At 33.8% G+C, this 23,860-nt stretch overlaps 4 protein-coding genes across 6 annotated transcripts; 1 reads left to right on the top strand and 3 right to left on the bottom strand.

The window, feature by feature from the left end:
- Positions 1–578: 578 nt before the first annotated feature.
- Positions 579–2,649, bottom strand: LOC113506962 (neural retina-specific leucine zipper protein-like). Its single transcript, XM_026889808.1, has one exon. The coding sequence runs from the start codon at positions 2,452–2,454 to the stop codon at positions 1,552–1,554; it is 903 nt and encodes a 300-aa protein (XP_026745609.1). The 5' UTR covers positions 2,455–2,649; the 3' UTR covers positions 579–1,551.
- Positions 2,650–8,119: 5,470 nt separating this feature from the next.
- Positions 8,120–18,050, bottom strand: LOC113506955 (diacylglycerol O-acyltransferase 1). Of its 3 annotated transcripts, none has more exons than XM_026889800.1 (12): positions 17,877–18,050; positions 17,556–17,680; positions 15,634–15,762; positions 13,612–13,709; positions 13,088–13,140; positions 12,905–13,013; positions 12,369–12,518; positions 12,241–12,267; positions 11,265–11,406; positions 9,998–10,163; positions 9,208–9,480; positions 8,120–8,760 (listed from the first exon to the last, which is right to left on the bottom strand). In XM_026889800.1, the coding sequence occupies exons 2-12, from the start codon at positions 17,669–17,671 to the stop codon at positions 8,548–8,550; spliced, it is 1,476 nt and encodes a 491-aa protein (XP_026745601.1). In that variant the 5' UTR covers positions 17,672–17,680; positions 17,877–18,050; the 3' UTR covers positions 8,120–8,547. The 3 variants fall into 3 exon arrangements, with proteins under 3 accessions (XP_026745601.1, XP_026745602.1, XP_026745603.1); XM_026889801.1 differs by lacking the exon at positions 17,877–18,050 and adding an exon at positions 17,831–17,852; XM_026889802.1 differs by lacking the exon at positions 12,241–12,267.
- Positions 18,051–19,196: 1,146 nt separating this feature from the next.
- Positions 19,197–21,555, top strand: LOC113506953 (protein slowmo). Its single transcript, XM_026889797.1, has 4 exons — positions 19,197–19,392; positions 19,485–19,650; positions 19,767–19,961; positions 20,091–21,555. Exons 1-4 carry the CDS (start codon positions 19,361–19,363, stop codon positions 20,382–20,384), a joined length of 687 nt encoding a protein of 228 aa, XP_026745598.1. The 5' UTR covers positions 19,197–19,360; the 3' UTR covers positions 20,385–21,555.
- Positions 21,542–23,860, bottom strand: LOC113506954 (mediator of RNA polymerase II transcription subunit 11). The gene is made up of 3 exons (XM_026889799.1): positions 23,414–23,860; positions 21,918–23,212; positions 21,542–21,612 (listed from the first exon to the last, which is right to left on the bottom strand). Exons 1-2 carry the CDS (start codon positions 23,487–23,489, stop codon positions 22,884–22,886), a joined length of 405 nt encoding a protein of 134 aa, XP_026745600.1. The 5' UTR covers positions 23,490–23,860; the 3' UTR covers positions 21,542–21,612; positions 21,918–22,883.

The following is a 23,860-nucleotide window of genomic DNA, read 5'->3' as shown; positions in this document are numbered from 1 at the left end:
ATTTCAAAATCGGTTCAGTAGATCCAGAGAAAATTTTTAGCAACTCGAACGGCACAAACTCTGTAATATTAATATGGATAGTTGATAATCGTATAAATTACTTGTGTTATATTTATGTCGTGTTTGTATGTTTACTTAATCAAGGTGAATACTTTATTAGCTACCTTATTACCTTTGCCAATAATAATAACCATCTTTAATCAATTTATCCCAAAAGTTACAGAAAAACTTTCATGTAAAAGCGATAAACCGCCTTAAGCGGTTAAACTACTAAAACAGAACTTGTTATAAATGTTTGTTGTAAAAAACTTAATATAATAATTCATGATCAGTAATCTAGCTTTTCGTAATTGTAGCCAGCAGTCAAAGTTATTATCTCTATCCGAATCATTTGAATACAAATGTAAATACTTCTGTCCCATCTATATTTCAGTTGATTTTGATCAAATGTCATACAGATCATTTTGCAGCGATATCTGAAATCCAGCAAGCAGCCTAAAGCATTGTCAAAACCTCACCTATGAATTAGTAAGTACGTTTTAACAAAACGCAGAAATAAAACTTCACGGATCTTATATTAATATCGTATATTCATTTACTTAGCCTCATTCCTGTCTACTCCAAACAAGGATTCGTTGAATTAAAAACTTGTCTTAAGTTCTATCATTGAGAAAGTTATTAAAATGTTAGAACGAATCGTATTTGTTAAATACTTCTTTGATTCAAAACTCCTTTTAAAATCCGAATTGTTACGTTTAAATGTTCTAATGATTCATTAATTTTTTACTATGGAAGATATACAAATGAGAGTTGGTTCTGTTAGTCGAGAACTTTAAAATTTTAAATCCATGCTACAGATAGAAATGTACAGTTGCCAATTATAGCAAAACCCTTATGCTGAATATACATATGTACAGCTCGAGTCACTTTAGACAGAGTTTGTTTCTCGAAGAATTTAGTTGTTTATAGCAAAATACTCACTATCAGAGTGTATACAGTCGTTTCATTATTATTTATATTAAATATAATACATGATAGAGAAAGCACCAACATTTTATGCTCCTTTCACTGGATTTAATATTTTGTTTCATAATAGTTTCTTATCATAATTGTGTGAATAGATAAATAAAAGAATATTTTCTGAAATATTTTATTAGGAAAACACAAATCCTCCTATAAGATAATATTCATTATTTATGTATCTATTTACAATTATTTTAGTAATCAGTTGTCTTCACTCATTTTAACTTATGTTTAAATTTTAATTTTAATAATACATATAGTTTAACGAAGCTATGCATATCTTACGACACAACCATATATTTAACACGGTGTTTGAAAGCCGCTCCCGACGGGATCGACGGCTACATTGTTCCACCTTAATAAAAAGAAACTATAAAACTGGAACTGATGATAATTACATTTCAAACTTAACAAAAGCACGAGTTAGGTCGCGGTGAGCGGCACCGGGCCGGGCGGCGCTCAGTAGCGCTGCCAGGCGCAGGACGAGGCGGCGGCGGAGGCGCCGGGCCGCGGCGCCGCGCCCTGCCGTCACAGCTCCGAGAAGAACTCGGGGGAGGAGTGCGGCGTGGGCGGCGCGTGCTGCGGCACGGCGTGCTCGCGCCCCACCAGCGCCAGCCGCTGCTTCAGCACGTCGCGCTCGTGCGTCACGCGCGCCACCTGCAGCTGCAGGACGTGCAGCTCGTCCTGCAGGGACCGGTTCGTCAGCTCGAGTTCCTGACGCTGCTGTAGCCTTTTACTGCGACAGTTTTGCGCGTAGCCGCGGTTTTTCAGAGTGCGCCTCTTTTGCTTGAGTCGTGTCACGTCTTCTCGGGGAAATCCATGCAGGCGCTTATTTAATTCTCGTACGCTTAACGTCATGAGTAGATCATCGCTTATGAGATCGTCTCCACACGAGGATGGTTGATACGACGGGTGCGGTCCAGTACGAGGGGACATTGCTGAGCAGGAGCTGGCTGGGCGCAGCGCGACCTGTTGCATGTGGTGATCCTGCTCCCGCCAATCACGGCGATCCCATTCTTCAAAACTACCGCAAGGTACGGTACGCATGTCGAGGGGTTCCCGCGAGTGTGGCAACCAGAGGACGTCTTCGACGAGAGCCGCGCGACACGGGCTCCGGTGCACGAGAGCTGGCGGGGTTTCCGGAGGTGTGCTGGGGTCGACAGCGATGGCTACGTGAGGCTGGGGATAAGGTCCCGCGTCAGGCCACGGACGACACGCGCGGGCACAGGCCGGAGGTGGCTCTACCATTTCTTGCCAACCTGTTCGCAGGGGTTCACGCTTTACAACATGGTGGTCCTCAAGATGATCGAGTTCAAAGTTCTGCACGTATTCGTCGGCAAGCTGGTCTTCGTCGGCCTCGCGGTGCGGCTGCGGGGGCAAGGTCTGCATGGCGCTCGCCTGGGAGCAGTCGACATGCGCTCGTTCCACCATAGGGCCGTGCGGGGCGCACGCCGGCCTGGAGCGGACTGCCGCCGCGGCACAGGGCGGCGCGAGACTCCACCCTCCGACCCAATGACGATTCGCGACGCGCGCATATAACGTACAGCCTTTATTTTCACTGACATAAGTTCGCTAATACTAGGATAATATCATAACATAATATAATAATAATATGACATACATTACGAAATGTACGTGTACTTAAGTAGGTATTATATAGTAACATGCAGCGTAGATATCACGTATATTATAATGAATTTATATAATTATGAGTTCTTGATTTAGTAAACACTTTTGAGTAATATTCAAACAAGAAATTTATTGCTACTCAAAAACAGGGATAATATATTTTTTTAACAAATTAGATATTTCGTAGCACCTGTGCTACACCGAGCATTTTTACGTAGCAATCTACAGCTACGTGAATGAAACTTACCTATATTGCGTTGAAATTTTGTAAGTTTTCTTTATTTCTTTGTTAATCCAAAAGTAAAATATTTTTCAATTATGAAGATACATACAGAATATATCATACGAAATTAATCAACATACCTACCTACTAAGTAGATACCTACTAATAAATCACATTACAAAAGAGATGTTCAATTAATATGATACTGGTTTAATTAATATGCATAGCGATGTAACACAGTTGGCAGTAAGGAGGTTAACTGTAGAACAAAGTGATTTCACGCGTGGCCGCTCGCCGAGGGTCAGAAGTCGGGTGTAATCGCGAATCACATTTAATCACCGCGTAAGCGTGGCCCGCCGACTGCCGCCGACTCTTAACAACCCTTCCTTATTAACCCTAAATAATTGAAACGATGCGCTTGTTGTTGTAAGACACCGGGTTATGATTTGTGTTCAAATTTCAAGGTTCAAAGCTTATAAAGAATATTTATTTATTTCAACTTCATTCACAAAATGGTTTAAACTTAGTGCTATAGATTTCTCTCCCTGACAATGAAACTAGTGCAATGTTGTTAATACTCAAATATATCAAAAAAGCTATCTTAAATTAGTAATTTTTTCGGTTTATTTTCAGAGACTTTCGCTCTCTAAAATTAGATTTAATCATTGTACAATGACACCTGCGCGTACGCATGTAATGTTTTGATAAACAAGTTGGTTCATAGGACCCTTGTTATCTAAAATCGTGTCGGAAAATGACAACATTGTATACATCTATAAAATGAGATATGTATTATAGATCATAACCAATGTACTGAAAAAATACTTAATCACATTGTGGGTATGGTAAAAAATTAAAATTTTCGAATTTATAGCGTAAGAAATTCTAACTTAACTCAAGGCTTTTATTTTAGGACAGTTCCAAAAGAACATTAAAATAAAAAAAAACTTTCTTTTGACTGCAAGTTATTTATTCCACTTTTCTATATAAATTACACATAAAATGAGACTGGATTATAAATCCGGAACCGTTACGGACAAAGTCGCGGTCAGAGTGAAGTATACAGCGATAGGGTTGCGGCAGTGCGGCGCGGGTGCGGCGGGCCGTGAGCTGACGCTGCCGATGCCGCCGCTGTTTGCTCGCTCGGTCAACATTGTTAGTCGCTCCCAGCCGGCAAATGTTATTACATGATTAACCCGAAGCTAACACGTATCCCACTTCTGTTTGGCCTAGCTTTGTTAATTGCCCACTTTCAAACTGCGTACATCAATTATTTCAGCAAATCAAACAAACCGGTTTGAACTCTGGCAGATAAGAAAACAATTGGATATGTTAAATGTAACTGTGTGCTTTTATTTGTACTTCATTCAGAAAAGACTGATTGTTAAGTAGCAACTATATTAAATCGACATTGTTAAGTTGTTGTCACGTACGTTTTATAAAACGCGCCGTAAAAAATCCTTTTGTATCACATTGAAACACAATGACGCAACTTGTTTTTGTATCCATGTATAAAAATATCAGCAAAACTGGCTTAGGGTAATCAGGTATTGTACAATTCCATCGTTCGGTACCACATTCCAAATGTTTTCAAACACAGAGCTAGTAGCTACAGAGCTTGTTTACAGTTTCCACGGGGAAAATGTTGTCTCCTCAAAAACTACAACAAGAATGTAATCGAATTATAAACGTTTTACTTGAATCAGTTGAACGTACTTTGAAAGACAAGTTGATTCCGAGCAGTAAAATATTTTAAAACCAATAAACTAAATCAAATATTCAAGTACAGCTCCATATAGTACGAAAGCTATTGTTATCGTTGTTCAGCGGTGAGAGTGATAAGAATTGAGCGGCGAGGTGAGAGGTTCGCTCCCACGGGCGGGACACGTTCGCGGCCTCCTATCGCAGCCTCTTCATCAATTGATTTCTCTCCCTCGGTTCACGACGATCTGTTTCTAACAAAACTACGAACTCTAAAAATGGAATCGTAAAAATAAATGTGTCAACGGTGGGATTAAAATAAAAACCTATTTTAGTAAATTGATGAGAGTGCTTTCTTAGAATTGTGATAAAATATTCTGTTACATTAAAATTGGATTTGATCAACTGGGTACTTACATTTTTCACACTCATAAAATCCTATTTATTAACTATGATAAAAAGGCTCTCTAGGACCTTCAGTCCTAGGTTCGGATATACTATTGTCCTGTACAAAGCTTACTAACAATTTAATATCTCCTCCTCTTACCAGTCATCTCGAGTTTCGACCAGAATTATCAGACGACGCTCTTTGCCATAAATGAATTGTGAGTTATCTATGCGTTTCCAAAACAGCTATACCTAATCTTGGTACGGTCACTGGGAAAGCCCAATGATTCCTAAGAAGCAGTGGATGTCCTACGAAAAAAGTCTTCCAGTGAGAAAAGGGTATTACGCCCGTCCCTGCGCGCTGTCAATACAGAATATAGATAAAAAAAGTTAAAAAGTTCAAACCAAAGTCAGTTTTCCACGAGACGATGTCGCGGGCATGATCAAGGATTAATGCTCATGATCAAGAATCTAAATCTATAAGTTTCTTTATATACAAACATATACCTATGAAATAAATAAATGGTTTATTACTGTGGATTTGGTAATCTGGATTGTTATTTCTAATCGTGTTTTATTTGTAATCTTAATATTTAGACCTATTTTAAGAAGGCAACTGATTAAAAGTAATACCTATCTATCTACCTTTTTGTCACAAAGGAAGATTATATAAACTTACTCTCAGACACCACTAAAAAGGTAAGAAAATCATCGTGACAAAGTCTGAAGTCGGAAATCACCAATCCGCAGTAAGCTAGGATGATGATCAATGCTCAATCAAACCTTAGGTCGGTACCCAATCCAATATGGGGAGAGGTCTGTGGCGAGCTGGTAGGATGTTTATAGCCTGGTATAATTTATTCCTGCGAATCAGAGTTAAAACTCAACTTCACACAATTAGTATCTTGTAACACGAAAACTCCCAAGAAGCGTGTAACTTGCTTGGGGATTAATCAGTTTCCTCCAATGTCCTCTATCGCAAACAACTGCGCCCTTTTTAGACCTCAAACACCCTTTACAAAGTTATGCAGTGCCCTCAAAAACCACTGAGATCTATAACTCTTGATCATTATCAAATCACTTGCCGTTAACCTCACTTAAGGCACGAAAGGGTTGAGGAAACCGTACCTACAATGATAAGCGATTGATCACATCCTAAACTTAGAGAAAAATATACTTATATTTTTCTATATCCCAATAACATTCAAAGTCCCCAAGGGGTTACTCAAACTGGTACGTATAAAGGTTATTTTTATGTGCATTAATAGTTTTTTCTTATCCATAGAAGCCAATGTAAGTAGGAAATTAAATAGATTTTCTTCTTTAAGGGAGCAAGCTACGGAAACCTAGCGCACATTGATTAACGTAACTATTCAATCAACTAAAAAACTCAAACTACATAGATATAATTATTTAAAGAGAAGTAATTTACAGCAATTAATTTAGCTAATATGGGACAATTTAAAGAAATTGTCGTTAGCGCTAAATAACCCAGTAGCGTTATGTGTGCCAAGTTTGGGAGTTTTCAAAGAGATAGGTGAAGCAGCTGCTCTGTTAGTTCTCCCTTAAAGTAATAGGTGGCACTGCTCGGACTTCATTCACGCCTACTAAAAATTTATTAAAAAGGCTGTTTATTTTTTTGGAAATGTTGTGGTATGTTAATTTGCTTATTTTATTGTATTTAGGCGCTAATATCTGGCCCAAATTTTGAAACATTCCGTATCTATAAAGTATTTAAAATCTAAGTCTAATAGAGCCTAGTCTAGGCTAGTCCTAGCTCTGGCCTAATAGACTTGAAAGAGCATATTAATGTTAAAGATTAATAACACTAAAATAGAAACAAAGTAGCATCGTAGATACTGACCCGTGTTTAGATCATTACGTAGTGACGTATTGACGTTCAAGGAGATCTGATAACGGTTCGTCAACCTCTGCACATGGCCGGTTCGCGCCAAAGGTTGCAGCGTGGACAAACGTCCGCCCCAAACAAACTGTTATCTACTTCGCAATGTGGGATTTCTAGTAATCCATGATGCTCGACTGATAATTATTGTAAAGTAATCATTCACTTAATTTATGTTGGAAAAAAAAACTTAAGTTTGGTAAAATACGATGACATATAATCAATTACTTTGAAAATAATTTACACGCAATTCAGCTACATAAGAACTAATGACCTATATTATAATACAAAATGATATAATAAAGTTAAAGATTTGCTGAGCAGAACCTTATTTTTTTAAATCCTTTTATGATATAATTTCCATCCTGCATCTAAGTACAAAGACAGGTAAGTACATCGTCGCTGGTTTTAAATCGTACATTTTAATCTGATATCAACCGATAGCACCCACAGTCTAACTAATAACTCAGAACTACACCTCTCACGTGTAAGTCCGCGTGCGACTTCCCGCGCTTAATTCAATTGTGGCACACAGATATTTATTATTAATCCACACAATAAATTTAAACGGACTCAGTTGTCTTACGGTATACATTATTATAAAAATATACTTTAAAAATTAAAGAATATAAATATACAGATGTTTATAGGTAAGATTAAATAGGTTTTTCATACCGAGTTTTATTCAGACAGGCAAAAAAATAACAAAAATATTTTTATTAGATTGCCTTACAATGCTGTCTTATAATAGGTCCAAATAAAAGGCTGTTTTCAAATGCAACATTTTTTCATATATAATATTTATTTTATAAAAGTAGAAAATTAGCATATCCTTGTAAAAATATGGTTTAATACTAAACATTGTATATAAATTCAATCAATAATTAATTTCAAATGTTCTGCACGGAGTAACATGTTTTTTTGCAAAAACAAAAAATCTAACAAAATAATTTGTTTCTATTATAAAAATAAATAAAAATGTTTACACTAATTGTTGTAAACTTTACTAAACTAACCAGTAAAAAATTGTACTTAACATTTAAAGCATAAATGTTAATCTTGTACCAAAAATTTGTAAAATTGCGGAATGTGATTAATAAATAAAAATTCAAAATTGATATAAAATAATCATTATGAAAATTATTATAGATATTGTTTCAGCGAGACTTGACTATCACAAAAACAGCTTCGAGGCACACTCAGTCTTCATTCAAAACTACAATTCTGACTATAACAACAATCTCTAAAATCCCTTTACTATATACTAAGCTCCGACCGCCAAAAAGAATTGGTAAAATTCATAAATATAAATCTCAATTTTCATACAAAATCTATAAACTAATTTGTTATGGCATCAATTATTCTTAATAATCTAAGTTATAATTTGGCTCATTTTGGACACAATCACTTATGCTTATGCTATTTTTATAGAGAGTACCCTTTATTTCTAATTAATCCCTCTTTACTGTGTACATATTTATTAACATTGGCTATTACTTCAAATGAAAAAAAAAGACGGATCGATATTTGAATCCTAATTTTCAATTAACAAAACACGAATATTTGTTTTACTTTTTAATGGCGGCGATATTTTTGTTCTTCTTATGCCTACAGCTATACGTCAACATCTTCTGTTGCTTGCTTATTAATTTGTAATCCGTCTTTTTATTTCTGTTTTGATTTACTGTACTGGTTTGAAATGCAGCATGGCATAGTCATGGAAGTACATCATGATGGCAAGCGGCTGGCCCAAAATCAGCGAACTCCACACCATAATGTTGCCCCAACGGGGACCGAGCCTAACTTCGGCGTGGCGGGAGATTATCGCTAGGGGCGGTTGGGCCATCATACCCAAGAAGGCCCAAATTCTAAACATTTGAAGAGGAACACTAACCTGTAACAAAAAACAGAACATATTACGCATATTTTCTAAGAAAGCAGATTGTTATTAGACATACATTCTTAAATAAGACCTAAAATCTAAAACTAGCTTGAAAATGAGTTTCCACAGTACATTGGAGATAATCAATGAATAAACTTACATTTTAAGTGTACACATTGCAACTGAACATAAGCTTCAAGGGCACAAAGTCAACGTTTTCAGTCAAACAACATTGAAATTATATAGGCTAATATAATCGATCAAATAATAGTTGCACAAGTTGATCGATCACAGGTTAAGCCACGCTTTACACGGCAGAACACTCATAGTCGATACAATGTTTTCTAGTCATACTTTTCTTTTATAAGTTTGAGAATAGATGGCGTTGTGTGAAATTTTTTTAACATCATTAACATTATAATAATAATCCTCTTCTCTTCAAAAAAAAAACATACTTACCAAATATTCGTGAAAAAGCGCAGAAATGGCGAAAACGACGATACCGGCGAAGAACTTTGTGTATCCCAATCCAGTGATAGGTTTGTAGACGTGCCTGACCGCCCACATGTGTACGGGCATGTTCCAAGAGTTCCAGAACGTGGATATGTTGTTGGCATTCCACCAGTCGCCGTAGAACTTGCGGTCGGCGAACTGAAGCAGCTCCGCCATCAGGTTTAGGAACGAATGGAAGGTCAGGTAGAAGAAACACAGCCAGAGTAAATGGTTAGGCACCTGGAAACGTTATAGGTGAAATATTAATGTTTTGATTTTCTCGATTCTATTTAAGGAAGGATTTTTTTTTAAATAAAAGCTTTGGCAACAATTATTATTATAATTTTATAATTATAGGTCTGTAACAAATTTCAGGAAATTTTAGGGAATACGGTTGGAGTATTGAAGAGTCTTTAAATGCAAAAACTTACAATACTGTAAATGCGATTGTATGCAAGTTCATCTGTGTGTTATGTGGGTATGTTTGTTATATCTTTACGCCCAAATAGCCTTCGTTAAATGATGGTAATGTTTTTGACGCTATAACAGACATGCAGGCGGGCGAAATCGCGAGCAATAACTAGCTCATCGATAATAGTAAAAATTGAATTGTTTATTAGGCTTTGGGCCTTTCGTCATTATGAAAATGAAGAGGAAGTACGAAGAATTTATTTTAGACCAAACAGAAGAATAATCTATTTTTTCCTTTTTTACTGAAATAAGTATTTCTAAACAATGACAGAGTTGTAATACTTACAGCCAACTTAAGTAATCGCTCTGTAATCCTGATGGGGTCCATTTTGGCGAATGTGTCTACAGAGTTGATAATAGTAGGGATCATCCATTGCTGGAACAACGCCAATACGAGATTCACTCCAAATATCAACTCCAACAACCTTTTGATGACAAATCTCTTTCTGATTCTAAAAAAGAAGTATCAATGATCAGATTTCATCATTTTCTCCAAAATCTATACATGTGATTGAATACAACCATGCCACATTTTAAATAGTTTGTCGATGCATGAAAAAACGTTTTCATCAAAAGCAGTTTTCGGAAGTTGACTTTCAGTATAAATGTGTAGGTAAACAAATAAGTATATTAAGTACAGAAAAGCGCAATTAATCTTTCTTTTTGGTACAAAAACGTGACTAAATATAAATATAACCCGCAAAAAACGTGTTCTGTTTGTAAATAAGATAAAAACAACGTGTAGTTTGACTCTTACTAATCAGTCAAATACACTTGACATCATCATGAGGGTGAGCGTTCGCGGTGTAATCAGATAACAACAGTAGATTTGGAACGATTGTTTTAAACACGTGAAGTTAAACGTGAGATTCTACTTAACATTAATTTAGATTTTTGGTAAAATGAGATATTTAATTGTTATTTATATGGTAGAGTTCATGAATACATTGAACCTGTAAAGAATTAGCGACTGTTTTTTATAGTAAAATACGAGGTTACAGTGCAGGTTGTAGGTTCAATTGAATTTTTTGAGCACGCACCTTTGACAGAGCCCTTATTTTAATAAACTCGACTGTACTTTATTTATAAAGTCGAGGATTTTTATGGACGCCCGCTCCCTAGCGGAGGAAATGGGTAGTTATAGACCCTTACTGACTAAACCTGAACCGCAATACTACGTCATCCGCGTTTTTGTGGCGGACAATTACAATCCACCCAAATTCACCCAATGAAGAAGTGCATGCATCATTTAAAAACAAGCCATTGTCAAAATTTCAACTTAAAATATAAATTTTAAGGAATAACAATCGTTATTAGAGACTCATGTTGGTATATCGTACAGTCGAGCACGTAAGTTTGATTATACGTCGATCAATTTCAAAAATATTAAGAAGCGATATCTACATGTCAGTAATGTATGTATGTCACTACCCGTAAGCGTCTAATGACTCGATCTAATCTCTCTAATGCTTTGCTCTTATAACAGGGCACGTTGATGAAAGACACATGCTTGACAGTACATGCTAGAAAAAAAAATACAACACACAACTAACCGGTCGGTGCGAGGGTAATTCAACTCATAACACAGGGTAGGGGCCAACATAAAGTAAAACAAATCTTTCAAATTCAGGTTATCAGGATACTTCGTCAGCTTAGCAGCCGCCGGCGAATCATTAATCAGGTCTTCCTTACTTTCTGTAGTGAAAAACTATGTTTTATTTACAATAAACAATTAAATTTCCAATGCGATTAGATTACTCAAGCCTGGCACGCAACACACGGATTAACAGATAAAAACAGATAATAAAAGGATGCGATAACGGCAAAGGTAAGCGTACAGGTAGGCACGATAACGTAGACTAAAAATTAAAAGAAATTATAAGAAATAAGCTGCAACCAAAGCGCTTATTACTGCCCCTCTAATATTAGTAATTAATCAAAAATCAATGCTCAAAACTTCCCTATAAGGTACTTTTATAGGCAGGTATTATTGAAACATTAATAAACCACACATCAGAAGAAAGAATTAATAAGCATACTCTTCATAACATTTGTCAGTATTTTTTATATTGAAATAAACAACGAAATCTATTTTATAAAATACACAATCATGTTTCGACAATGTAAACAATACATCTTCTACTTATTTTTTTTTTAATAATGATATAATTTTTAAGTTTTGTGATATTGTAGAGTTTAGAATATAAGTGTTTTGGTTTTTGGCTGTAAACTTATATTTTGTTTTTAAATAAATAAATGTGGTTTGTCAGTCACTCAATAGTTAGCTACATTCCAAATTTTCGGAAATAACACCGTCCTATCTTTCTTGCGGGGTAACGCAGTATATAAGGTAGGTTTTCTAAGTAAAACTATAATGACATGCTGACTCAAATTTCAAACTTCAATATGTGCAAGTTATCAAAGGAAACAGGTGCAGCTAGTACTAAAAGTATCGTTCACAAAGAAAAAACGCTGAAAGCGAGACAACTACAACGAACATACAACAAAACAGGAACTCGATAAACTTACGATCATGTTCGGCAGTTATTAGTTTATCTGTAATTTAAGACAACCTTTAGACTCGATATCTCATTATGACACACTAATAATTTTATCATTGTCATATAAAAGTATTATTTCAAACGGATTGAACTTACTCCAATTGGGTGCTGATAAACTCTGTCGCCTGAGTTTGTTGTCTAAATACTTTTTCTTCAAACCGCTCCGGCACCAGAAGTTCGTTTGCGTGTAACTCCAAAGTTTTAAGAATATTATTAGATAAAGCATGCAGACTGATGTTATACCCACTGGAAAAATAAGAAACGTAATGAATATAATTCCATATAAAAACATGAATAAACAGGCACGTTTCGCCTAGTTTAATGTTATATTTAAAGATCCTTACAGGGTTTTTTAACCTTTCATACCTTTTTATTTGTCTTATTTTATCGCGACTCATTAATGACCATTGCCATTCATTGTTTAATTAAAATACATCTCAAACTCCTCAAGCAATTATACTCCGCAAAATAAGCAATTATGCATAGGTAGGTGTATAAGGATCTCTATTTCGTTATTTCTTATTTTTATCTTGCAGTGACTATGAGTCATTTAATGATGAGAATTGAAATATACATTTACCTCATTTATAATATTTAGTAAATTATATACTTTCATGAGAACAATTACTTACCAAAACTAAAATCGTTTCCCTTAAAATTCAAAACGACCACTGGCAAGGATACTAAGAAGAACATGTTGAATATCTGCAATCCTACTCCAAACTTTTCTGGTAGAAAATCCTAAAAACAGTAAAATAAAATAATTGTTCTATTACGGCAACCTAATTACGTTTTTTTTTTATACTAATACTTACAACTGCTATTCCCTTTTCAATAAGAAGGCTGATTACTATAGGAACAATGCTAACTGAAAAAAAAAGATCGGTATAAGTCTCCGATACAACAACGGATATAAAGTAAAGGTGCGTTTACATGGACAGCTAAAATTGCTCAAACAAAGAAACAAAAGAATTATGGCGTCACGGCTACGTCCGGGTATTGACAGTAATTCTCAGCATTGTTGTTCCATTTAATGTGATACCTTATTGACAGATTGAATTATGTAAAGAACGAGGTGAAGTTCATGCATTATTAAGTCAGTTGAATCAATACTCAGCAACAGATTTCTGATCTGATAAAATAACTTACACTATCAACGTCAATAAGTTGCTGTTAGATAATGCCATGAGATAAGAAAATAGGCTTGATACAATTCCTACACGTAACAAAAAATCTGATATTTATTTAAGTATTATAGTAATACTGGCAAAAAAAACTACTGCAGATCGAAAAATACCGTACTATAATATTCATAATGTACTAGTACTAGTATACTCACACACTATTAAAATGAAGGATGGATATTGGCTACTGGTGCCCTCATTGTATCCTGTCAACACTATGAACCACTCGAAAGGGTTTACACGCAGCCCATACCTGTAATACGATTACAAAAATATATTGAGTATTTACTTTTTTATTTGTATTGTACCTATACTAACATTAAAAAGAGGCAAAGGTTTTTTACTTTGCATTGTAGGCATCTCCGGATCTACTGAACAGAATTTAAAGCTACGTTATTTGTAAGTAGACTTTCATGAAGTAGATACCTATATTAACCCGAACATAATCGCCAAACGAAGTGGGCTTTGGTCAACTAGTAGTTTCTGCTAATTCTAACGTACCTATTGTTTTTATTTGAATTATTTTTTAAGATTTTATTTGAAATCAATTACTCTTCTAAATGAAGCAACATTTAGAAGAGTAATTGAACTGGGCTAAATTTCCAGTGTCGATGAGATTGCACAAACATTGAAATTACAAAGAAATCTAAAATGATTCATTGTTGCGGTTGCGACATCGTTCTCTTATCGGCTGCAGCTGTTAAAGTACGTTAAACAAAGTTTAAACTGGTTTCCGATGTGATTTATAAACTAATTTGACGATTATCCTCGATTTCATGTCCATACCCAAGTATTATACCCATATGTGAAGGTATGTACATTGGTTCGAATGCACGAGGAAACTTAACCATGAAACACTTCCATGGTTAACATAATGTAAATGTTTTTTACCATCAGCTTAAGGAAATCTACTAAAATATTTTGTAATCCACGTCGTACTTGCGTAAGTAGCTGTTTGTAGAAACGAGGTTAACGACGGCGAGTGATGAATATCACGGCCACTAATTCGACTTCGAAATAATCCAACTAGAAACAGGGAAATGCGTCATCGGAAAAGAATGTTTGGCTCATGTGTCCTAACCAGCATCTTTTACGAATTACGATGGACATCGCGTCAGTGGAAAAGCGAATTACAAATATTTACGTAAGTGAAATTAGCTGCTTCAATGTTAGTGCGAAAATCTAAGGAATTACGCCCCAGACTTTAGGCCCTGTTAAAACGTTACTCCAGGTCCCGGTACCAAAACGTCATTTATATATGGAAAAGCATTTTTTTTTTCAAGTAAATTGATTTTTATCATATTGAAACTCAGACGTCTTTATCAGCCAGACAACAGTCATGCCATATCGGCTTCACGAAATAACGGCCGTAAATAATTTTAAAGTTAAGGTTTTTGGATAGCTACACAAACAAACAGCTAGCTGGACAAATCTTCCATGAAGTATTTTTTTGTTTGTCAGAGTGAAAGTTGATTCGGGTTATCTGTATAACTACCGTGGTACATGTATAAAGATCTAGAATTGAAGAAGTAAAGTGAGCCTAGATTGAAAACATTTTAGGACTGACTCTATTAGGTAATTGACATACTTTGTATCTACATAAAAGTAGAACATCCGCCTTTCATGAAAGTTAATAAAATAAAAATGTACAACTTATGTCTAATCTACAAACACAGCTCTAATGCATTACATGATAACGTACCATATTGGAAATTACAACATAAGTACAATAAATTATCTGTGATAAGATATTAATCCCCGTTTTCTTTATTTTACTTAGAAACAGCGCAGTACCTACTTACCTTTACGAAATAATCATTACTGCAGCTCTTTTGCTACTTTCCAATATTGAAGTGACGATTAAATTCGAAAAAATATAAAGGATTTATTTTCGAGAGATTTCTATGTATTGACACCAGCTAATAATCTCCAAGTAAATTAAATGCATAGGTAACTTTTTTGTATACGGCATTAAGATAAAAGAAGTTGAGTACGAGTCGGACTCGCGACACAAAGGATTCCGTACAAAGAATTTGCAAAATAATTGGTCAGCTATCACACTTTGGACCGAACCAAGAGCGGCAACAGAAATACATCATCTATAAAAACATAAATTCCCGTCGTATTTCTCATCAAGTTGCTTAAGAGAAAACCTTTATTCTTTTTAAATAACTTACTTTAAGAAGTTTTCAAGTCCTAAACGAACTCCGCCAACGGAGAGCATCAAGAAACCCCAGTTGACTAAACCCGTGAAGTTGTTGAATTCTGAGCTCCATGAGAATAACGAGTCCCTGGGAGTGTGAATGCTGGAATCAAACAAGATTTAAGATAGTTAAAAAATCGTTTATTGTATTCTCTTATGAGCTGCCTCTGAATGTGGTGTCTATCCTTAAACTAACACCTCCTTAATGAGCTGCTCAATGTGTTGCGATGATCTGTGCCTGGACACCAATGTGTTGAGCATGGCTAAATAATAATCTTATAAAAAACAATTATGATAAGAAGAGAGTGATAGCTACTCCTGAGAAAGCCCATGTTTTCAAGTACACTAATAAGTGCTAAAAACTCCATGCCCATCTTATGTCATGGGGTAGCCCTTGTTACAGGGACTTTTTGAATGAAGACAGATAATTTTTTTGCATTACCATCTCAAAAATAAAGCTATTCTGTAAAAATCGCATGGGAACTCTCTATACTAGAATAAGTTCTTTCAGGCTTTTGGATGCCTCCATATCAATTTTAAACTGAATTGAACATACCAACCAGCTCTTATATTTTCCACTTTACAATATTAATTTGAGGTGTGACAAACATAAATATAAGTTACAAAGCATAAGTTGTAATTAACTACTCATGTTCATTTAATTAACTGCCCTTTGGTCAAGGAAAAACCATTTATGTTATTGTGTACAAGTGTTCCAACAAACAGAATGTATTTAACATTGAGACTTTCATGGAAGACTATATTTATTAAATTTTACGAGGATAATAATGTTTTTATTTCTATGTCAGTTATTTATTTATTTTGAGTTGTAACAAAATGGTAGCCGGAAGCAGCTAAGGTAAGGAAACGTAAAGCCAAAGGCCTCATCTTGTTGAGGCATGTGTTCAGGTATGTGTAGGTAATACAGAGGATTATCACAAATCATTGCTGAGTCATCAGTCATCATTTAATGGCAAATTATTCAAAACAGTTACCATATTAATAATATAAGTAGTATATAGACTTTCTACAGTTTAAAATTCTTTTTCAATGTATTCAGGTTTTTGATGACAATATACTTAACATGCATTGCATTGTTATAGTGTATCTTGTTCGAAAATAAACAATAATAATAAAACATATATTTTTTTTAAATTCATTTCACCTTGAGAACTTTAAATAAAATAAATAGGTCAGTTGACCGTTGTTGTTATCTACAAATATTATTTAAGAACAGCTTGGTTATAAATGTGTTATTAAAGCCTAAGTATTTAATATTATAATGCTGTAATAACAATTGATTGACTGTGATTTATTCAAATTTTTTGTTTAGTGATATGGGATTTGAAAGTAAAAATCTGTTTTTCTGTCAGATCAATAATTAAGTAATAGTAGACATGTATTTTGACCTTTATTAGAACATTAAAAATTGATAGTGATAAACGGCTTTTAAGTTGAAAGGAGATTGTGATGTATTGGCTTCATATTTTTTATACACAAAAGTGATGTCACACATATGTTCTGTTTATGATTGTGACTGAACACAATTTGAGATTGTGGGAATTAGAAAATTCTAACTAAAACTACTATAACAAGAATACATATTTTGAGAGCTACATAGTTTTTTACTCTGGGGATAACTATATGTAAAAGAAACTCAGTCAATAACACTCTGTAAGCCACAAAATGATACTAAACCATTCAGTAAAATAAGATACAATTAAACTTTGGCTGGTTATAGCTCAACTGCCAAAAGATATAAGATGCTGTAGCATCATAATTTGTGAAATGGCTAGGATTTCGTTCCACAGTGAGATATTAAAGCGCAAAAAAAATGTATTATATATAATTTTCTTCTAATTTATTTAAATATTTAATAGAATTAAGAAGACTCACGGCTTATCCAATTGTAATTTCCTTACTCTCTTCTCTTGCTCAGTTATTTCCTCTGCTTTAGACACACTCTGTGCTCGCCTATAGCGCAGGGCCTTCTCTTCAGTTTCTGAAGTCATTTTTCACTACTGCGGGTAGATAAGAAATAAAAACATCTTTAGTAAACTCATTCCGTAAATACAATACCGAAGACGAATTTAACCTTATCTGGGAAATTAGTATGGTCACAAAAACATATGTTAAGTATTTTTATAATTAGTGAAAAATAATATAGATACCTAATATTGAAAAATATGTGGTATCATGGTTTAACAGGCTACATACCTTAACATCAACCAACCGAAAGCTATTGAAGTTACTTATTTAGCAAAACATAACAAAGTAATGTTTTTATTCTGTTGTTTAAATTATATACATTCGGTAAAAAAAAAAATTCAAATCCGTACACAGCACAAAATCAACATCCGAATCCTAAATAATGTCAAATTCTTAGCTGTCAATAACGTCAACCGATCAACCTTCAAATGTACCTTAGGCTGGAGTACACGAAAGCGATTGCTTGAATAAGGAATTTAGACTTCAGCTAAAGAAATAAAAGTATTGGGTTACAGATGGACCCGATATTGTATTATAACTATTGTAATAGAGACTCAATGATCTCAGTTCTAACACTTAAATTGTGGAGTGGATGTGTATTTGTGGAGCTATGTATTTAGTTTTTTTAAGGGAGAAATAAAACCATTAATTTTTTCACTCTTTTAAGGAAGTAATAATATAACAATTTTGAATGTTATTCTGAACGCAGAACTAGCATTCAATGATAGTATTATTCATCACGCGAAATGATTTATTTTAGTGTAAATTGTCACGAATCATGTTAGCTAACTGACTAATAGATTGGGATTCATTATGTTAATTATTGTTATAGCATAAATAACAGCTTCGTTTTATTTCAGTTTTATACACAGAGTACTATTTTATAATATGAAAGTTTTATATGAGAAAATATCTTAATATCCGTGTGTATGCTTCCTTTGCGGAAATCTATATAATTGCAACTACAAAAATGTATTTAAACGATGGTAGATTTAAAATTATGGTAGCGTTTACGTATTATTTGTAAAATATTTCTTACTCTTGTCCGTCCAATAATTACTGTTGTTAGAAGTAAAATAAATTAAGTAGTGATAATTATTAATTTATTACATTAAAAATATTTTGTTGTTGAATTAGATTGTTTTTTTTTTTCTAAATTACCTACCTTTTAAAACAGTATTTCCAAACTTGTTAATACGAAATAATAATTTGTTTAAACTGCTTACATTTGCTCTTTAATATAATTAACGGTTTCTAAATAAGGGTCAGATCCCGACAGCGACCACTTTTTTTTCTTTTTAGCTGTAATGTATTTTTAGACACAGAGCTCTGTGCTGTTAAAGTTTATTCCGCGGCACTAATACTAACTTGGTATTTCTAAAATTAGATCATCTTTCGTTAGGTCATTAGTCTTATGATGAGCGAACCACACCAGCACCTATAGTAGATTTTTTAATTAATAATAAACACGCAGCAAAAAGCAGTGTAACATGATATAACTATTTAGTAGTTTTCAGACTAGGTGTTTAGTGTTTAGTAGAATCGTTGATAAGAAAATGGTCACTTCAAGCCTCCAGTGAGAGGATAAAGGTCGTCTGTCCGTAAATGTTACTATGTAACTGAAGTTCAAGGAAAAAACCAGGATTCTAATGAGATAATTTTATAATTATCTCAAATTTATTGATTAATTTCGTAGATATTTAGCAATAATAATGAAGATTTGGACTTCAGAACACACTTTCAAGTAAGTTGAAGATGATGACTATGACGCAACCTTGAATACTATCCTCATAATATTATCAGTCTAATAATCTTTGTCTTTTGTGTTCACTTTAGCCATCCGTGGGAGACGGTTGCTCAAGCAGCATGGCGAAAATATCCTAACCCCATGAATCCTGCAGTTATTGGAACAGATGTAATTGAAAGGAAGGTTGTCGACGGGGTTTTAGTCACACACAGACTTGTCAGTTCAAAGTGGTATTTTCCTCGATGGGCACAAGCAGTAAGTTCCGCAATCTTATTAGATTTATTTTTGTGCTCAATGGATGGATTGATTTTCTAGCTATTATTGAAAAGGCGGTATAAGTGAAATTATTACAATATTTTATTTATTTTCAGTTGATTGGAACAGCGAAAATATGCTATGCGAGCGAAAAATCAGAAGTCAACCCAAATGAACGACAGATGACTCTTAAAACTACAAACTTGACATTTTGCCGATACATAGCTGTGGATGAAACAGTACGGTACACTCCACACCCCTCTGATACAACCAAAACTCTACTGACTCAAGAGGCTGTAGTTACAGTACAAGTAAGTCAATGGAAATGCCTATTGTAATACTACCCACATTTACTTCTGTGCTATCTATGTAGTATTTCATATTCCCAAATGTTATAAACTGAATATTGGTCTATTATTTATTATTTCATGTTCTTTTAGGGTGTCCCACTGAGTAGCTACATGGAAGATTTATTAGCAAACAAAATATCATTGAATGCTGGTAAAGGAAGACAAGCAATAGAATGGGTCATAGGGAAAATAGACTCAGAAATTAAGGAGCTTGCTAGCACAGCATGTAAAAGTACAGATGAGCTATTATCACAAACAAAGAAATCACTTGACGACATTACTTCAACTGCAAGGCGATCAATGGATGATATATCAACGAAGGCAAAGAGGTCACTTGATGATATAGAAAAATTCACAAAAGCCAATGCAAACCAAAGGAGCTGAAAAGAGGAGTGATTAAGCTGTTGTGGTACACAACTCATGCAACATGCACTAAAATATGTCTCATTATGACTATTAGTTAATTTATGTATTGATGTAACTTTGTAATTTATTTATTTTTTAATAGTCTTAATAGCATACTTTTATTGGCAATTGAATGCTTAATAGCATGCCCACTAAAGTGAATACTGATAAAGGCACAGATATCTAAAGATTTTTTTGCGACTAAGAAAAATGATTATGTTATCAGCTTTATTGCTATCTGAAGATTGATGATATATTATGTTGACATTTTTCAATGTGCAAAAAGTAACTTCATGTAGATTTAACATAGGTACCTGCTTAATGTATTTGGTTTTCAAGTAGTAAAACTTGCTTTGGGAAAGATAAATTACCTCATATGACAAACAGTACTGGTATTTGATGCTTTGTGTTGTGGCATAGCTGTTTGCAATATTTGCATCATACATTGTGGAACAATCATTTTTGTACATTTTTAAGTTAGTATTAATTTAAGGATTGTATAAAGTTGCCACATGATTCTTACACAATATGAGGAACAATTTTAAAATCACTTTGTGTTGTATTCTTTTGACTGTGACTTATAATGAAAGTATTAGATGTTGAATGTAATTGTGATTAGAAATTCTATTAACTTTATGGTGTAAAATTCATGGTTTAAATTTATGACAAGTTTTTGTGATAAAAGGTAATTTATGCAAGATAGAAATCAAGTTGGCAAGTATCATTTAACATTCAATTCAATGCCAAGAATTATAGCAGAGAAGACTGATACAATTTATAAGTTTGATAATCAATGGTGTATGTACAATGCAAAACACAACTGGATGCAGCTATCCATTTGGTCATCAATGAGCAGTGGCAAAATGTGCATTCCAAAATATTGTTGCTATATTGTGATGAGTTGAATCTGCCCTCACTGGTGATCAAAAAGATCTAAAGCTGAACTACTTTCCACCATTTTTTATTCACCCTGTACATAAAGTGGTGATGTTGCAATTAATTGATTAATCTCAAATGTTTTTCAATTGTATTTGTCAATGGGTAATAATAATAATGTTGTTAAATTGAATAAATTTATATATTTACTCTTTTCCATATATGATTCCAAGAACTCTTGGTATTGAATTAAAAACTCATTTTCAGCATCCAATATGTTTTTTTATTTCTCACTTATGTTATAATGTATCTACACTACTACTGTATAACCCTTAAATACCTCGAGTATCAATTTTGATACCGAACTTTCAAACCGAATGTATACTTGTAATTCGTTTTTTTTTTAAATGTTAGGCTGATTTATAATATTATTGCATAGTGTCGTTTACATTGAAATAAAAAAAAAGTCTAATGCCTGAAGTATCAAAATTGATACCAGTTTTTTTTTTCGAAATATGTATATGAAATACATACTATGATTTTTTTTATTATTTTTCCAATTATCTAGCTCCTGCACAGAATACACCTATATTTTTTTTAATTTAATTTGAAAAATCAGGCTTCTAAGGGATAAACGAAATATTCAAAAGAGAGTGAGCAGCTATGTGCAATGTTTCAATTGAATCTATTCAGATGGTATGCGCTATTTCGGGCGCTAGTGAATATCGCGTCCAACAGGAAGTGAATAACAAAATCAAGCAATCAGCTTGTCTGTCCAGCAAAGTAAACAAGTATTTGAAAATGATGAGCTTGAAAATAAATATGAATACAGAATTTTAACAAACTTATTATTTTGATAATTTGATTAATTATTGCTCAGCTCAAATGAAACACTGACACTGCCAAACAATTGCATTAGCAAAGGTATTAGATATTTGTTGGCTTCTATGCACAATCTAATTTACTTGGCAGTATCCACAGACCTTTCTTTACACAAGACATATACCTATTTTAGTTCTTGGTAGTTGAAATACATCACAATGAAATATTAATAGATTTATACAAAGCACTAGCTGATTGCTATATTTCGACTTCATTGTTCATTATTTATTAGTAAGCTAAATTGGGTTGCTATTATATTTTAAATAGGAATCTACTGGAATTACATAAAAAGTCCAATAAAATAACTACCTTTATATTTCTAAATCTTAAGTTCATAAGTACCTAACCTAAGGGCTTTACTTTACCAAGTCTTATAACAAGATACAATAACCATCAGTAATACAAAAATAATTAAACATATAGTTCTAACTACTTGTGTTGATAGATAGTAACAAATTCACAAAACTGAGTGGCTCAAACTTAAAGAAGTAATTATAAATGTAACAAGGACACAAGACATGAATATAAATGAGTTTTTTATACAACTGAGTCAATTTACAAGATAGTATATACACAATATGTATTTATAAGATACAATTAAAACAAGAATTAATTTTTAGAGACTACTTATTAATTAGGAAGAAAATCTTAAACTTCATAATAGTCCAGTGTTATCACTTATATATCCATGGAAAACCAGTAAGGAGCGGTTAGCTAGTATCAGGTACTGGTTCCAGATGATGTCATGTTCCCATTCTGTACATTTCCTGATACAGATCTAGTGGCAGCAAGATGTGATGCTTTCAGGCGGTCCAGTTCGTTGACCCAAGATCGTACATGCTCTAACCGATGCCAAGCCATTTGCAGCACTTTCTGTGATGCATAACCAGATCCTTCATGAGGCTGGCCTGTAGATACTTGAGTCAAATAGTTTATTTGGTCACTCAGCTTTGACTCTACCTGGCTTAAGGTTCTTAAAAATTGTGAAGTGTTTGTTTCAGCCTGTTTTTGACCAGACTTTTCTTTGCTTAATTCTAGTAGAGCTTGTGCTGTAAATAAAATTGTGAGTCCATTAAATATTAATATACAAAAATAAAAGCGAGACAATTTTAAACAAGCCTAACCAAGACAAGTTCTGAAAAGGTTTGTTGGTCCAGGAGATCTTATACTAAAGTTAGCGATAATCACAAACTGAGGACTCTTTAGAGCAGTATAATGTCTAACAACCAACAATATTAAACAATTTTCACCTGCACATTGCAGACACGTAATAATATCTTTTTCAATATCATCAAGAATTTGAATCCTCTCCATAGGGGCAGTCATTTTCTTCTCAATATTTACGCCTTTGCACACTTCAGAAAGTAATATAGTTTTATGTTTTATTTGATGTACTGAATGATTGGACTGAAATCTAAATATACTATTTTGTTATGCGCAGATTATTATTCTCTTTCACGATATAAATGATGATAAATTTCGATTTTAAGGAGAAAAATAGACCTGTTCTTGCACAATTGATTTTTTTTAGGAATTATTGGTACAATTTTCCAAAGAATGAGTACGCAATTTATACAAAAGGTAGCTTTCTTTGTTATAATATCACAAAAGTTAAAAATTATAAATGTTTATGGACACAATTTAATGAATTTATTCACGATTTTTAATTAAGATGTGAGGTTGTGCATAGACAAAAT

The sequence above is a fragment of the Trichoplusia ni genome, unplaced genomic scaffold (assembly GCF_003590095.1).
Source record: "Trichoplusia ni isolate ovarian cell line Hi5 unplaced genomic scaffold, tn1 tig00000179, whole genome shotgun sequence".
Lineage (NCBI taxonomy): Eukaryota > Metazoa > Arthropoda > Insecta > Lepidoptera > Noctuidae > Trichoplusia > Trichoplusia ni.
The sequence above is the reverse complement of the archived record's forward strand: the minus strand, read 5'-3'. Positions and strand labels throughout refer to the sequence as shown.

Excerpts from the sequence above, each read along its gene's own strand:
- LOC113506962 (XM_026889808.1), bottom strand. The coding sequence starts at position 2,454 with ATGGTGGAACGAGCGCATGTCGACTGCTCCCAGGCGAGCGCCATGCAG.
- LOC113506955 (XM_026889800.1), bottom strand. The coding sequence starts at position 17,671 with ATGACTTCAGAAACTGAAGAGAAGGCCCTGCGCTATAGGCGAGCACAG. Across the intron at positions 12,519-12,904 it reads GGGAAACGATTTTAGTTTTG|TGGGTATAACATCAGTCTGC; the intron begins GTAAGTAATTGT and ends TTATTTTTCCAG. Across the intron at positions 8,761-9,207 it reads CGCTTTTTCACGAATATTTG|GTTAGTGTTCCTCTTCAAAT; the intron begins GTAAGTATGTTT and ends TTTTTGTTACAG.
- LOC113506953 (XM_026889797.1), top strand. The coding sequence starts at position 19,361 with ATGAAGATTTGGACTTCAGAACACACTTTCAA. Across the intron at positions 19,393-19,484 it reads ACTTCAGAACACACTTTCAA|CCATCCGTGGGAGACGGTTG; the intron begins GTAAGTTGAAGA and ends TGTTCACTTTAG. Across the intron at positions 19,651-19,766 it reads TTCCTCGATGGGCACAAGCA|TTGATTGGAACAGCGAAAAT; the intron begins GTAAGTTCCGCA and ends ATTTATTTTCAG.
- LOC113506954 (XM_026889799.1), bottom strand. The coding sequence starts at position 23,489 with ATGACTGCCCCTATGGAGAGGATTCAAATTCTTGATGATATTGAAAAA. Across the intron at positions 23,213-23,413 it reads TACGTGTCTGCAATGTGCAG|CACAAGCTCTACTAGAATTA; the intron begins GTGAAAATTGTT and ends TTTTATTTACAG.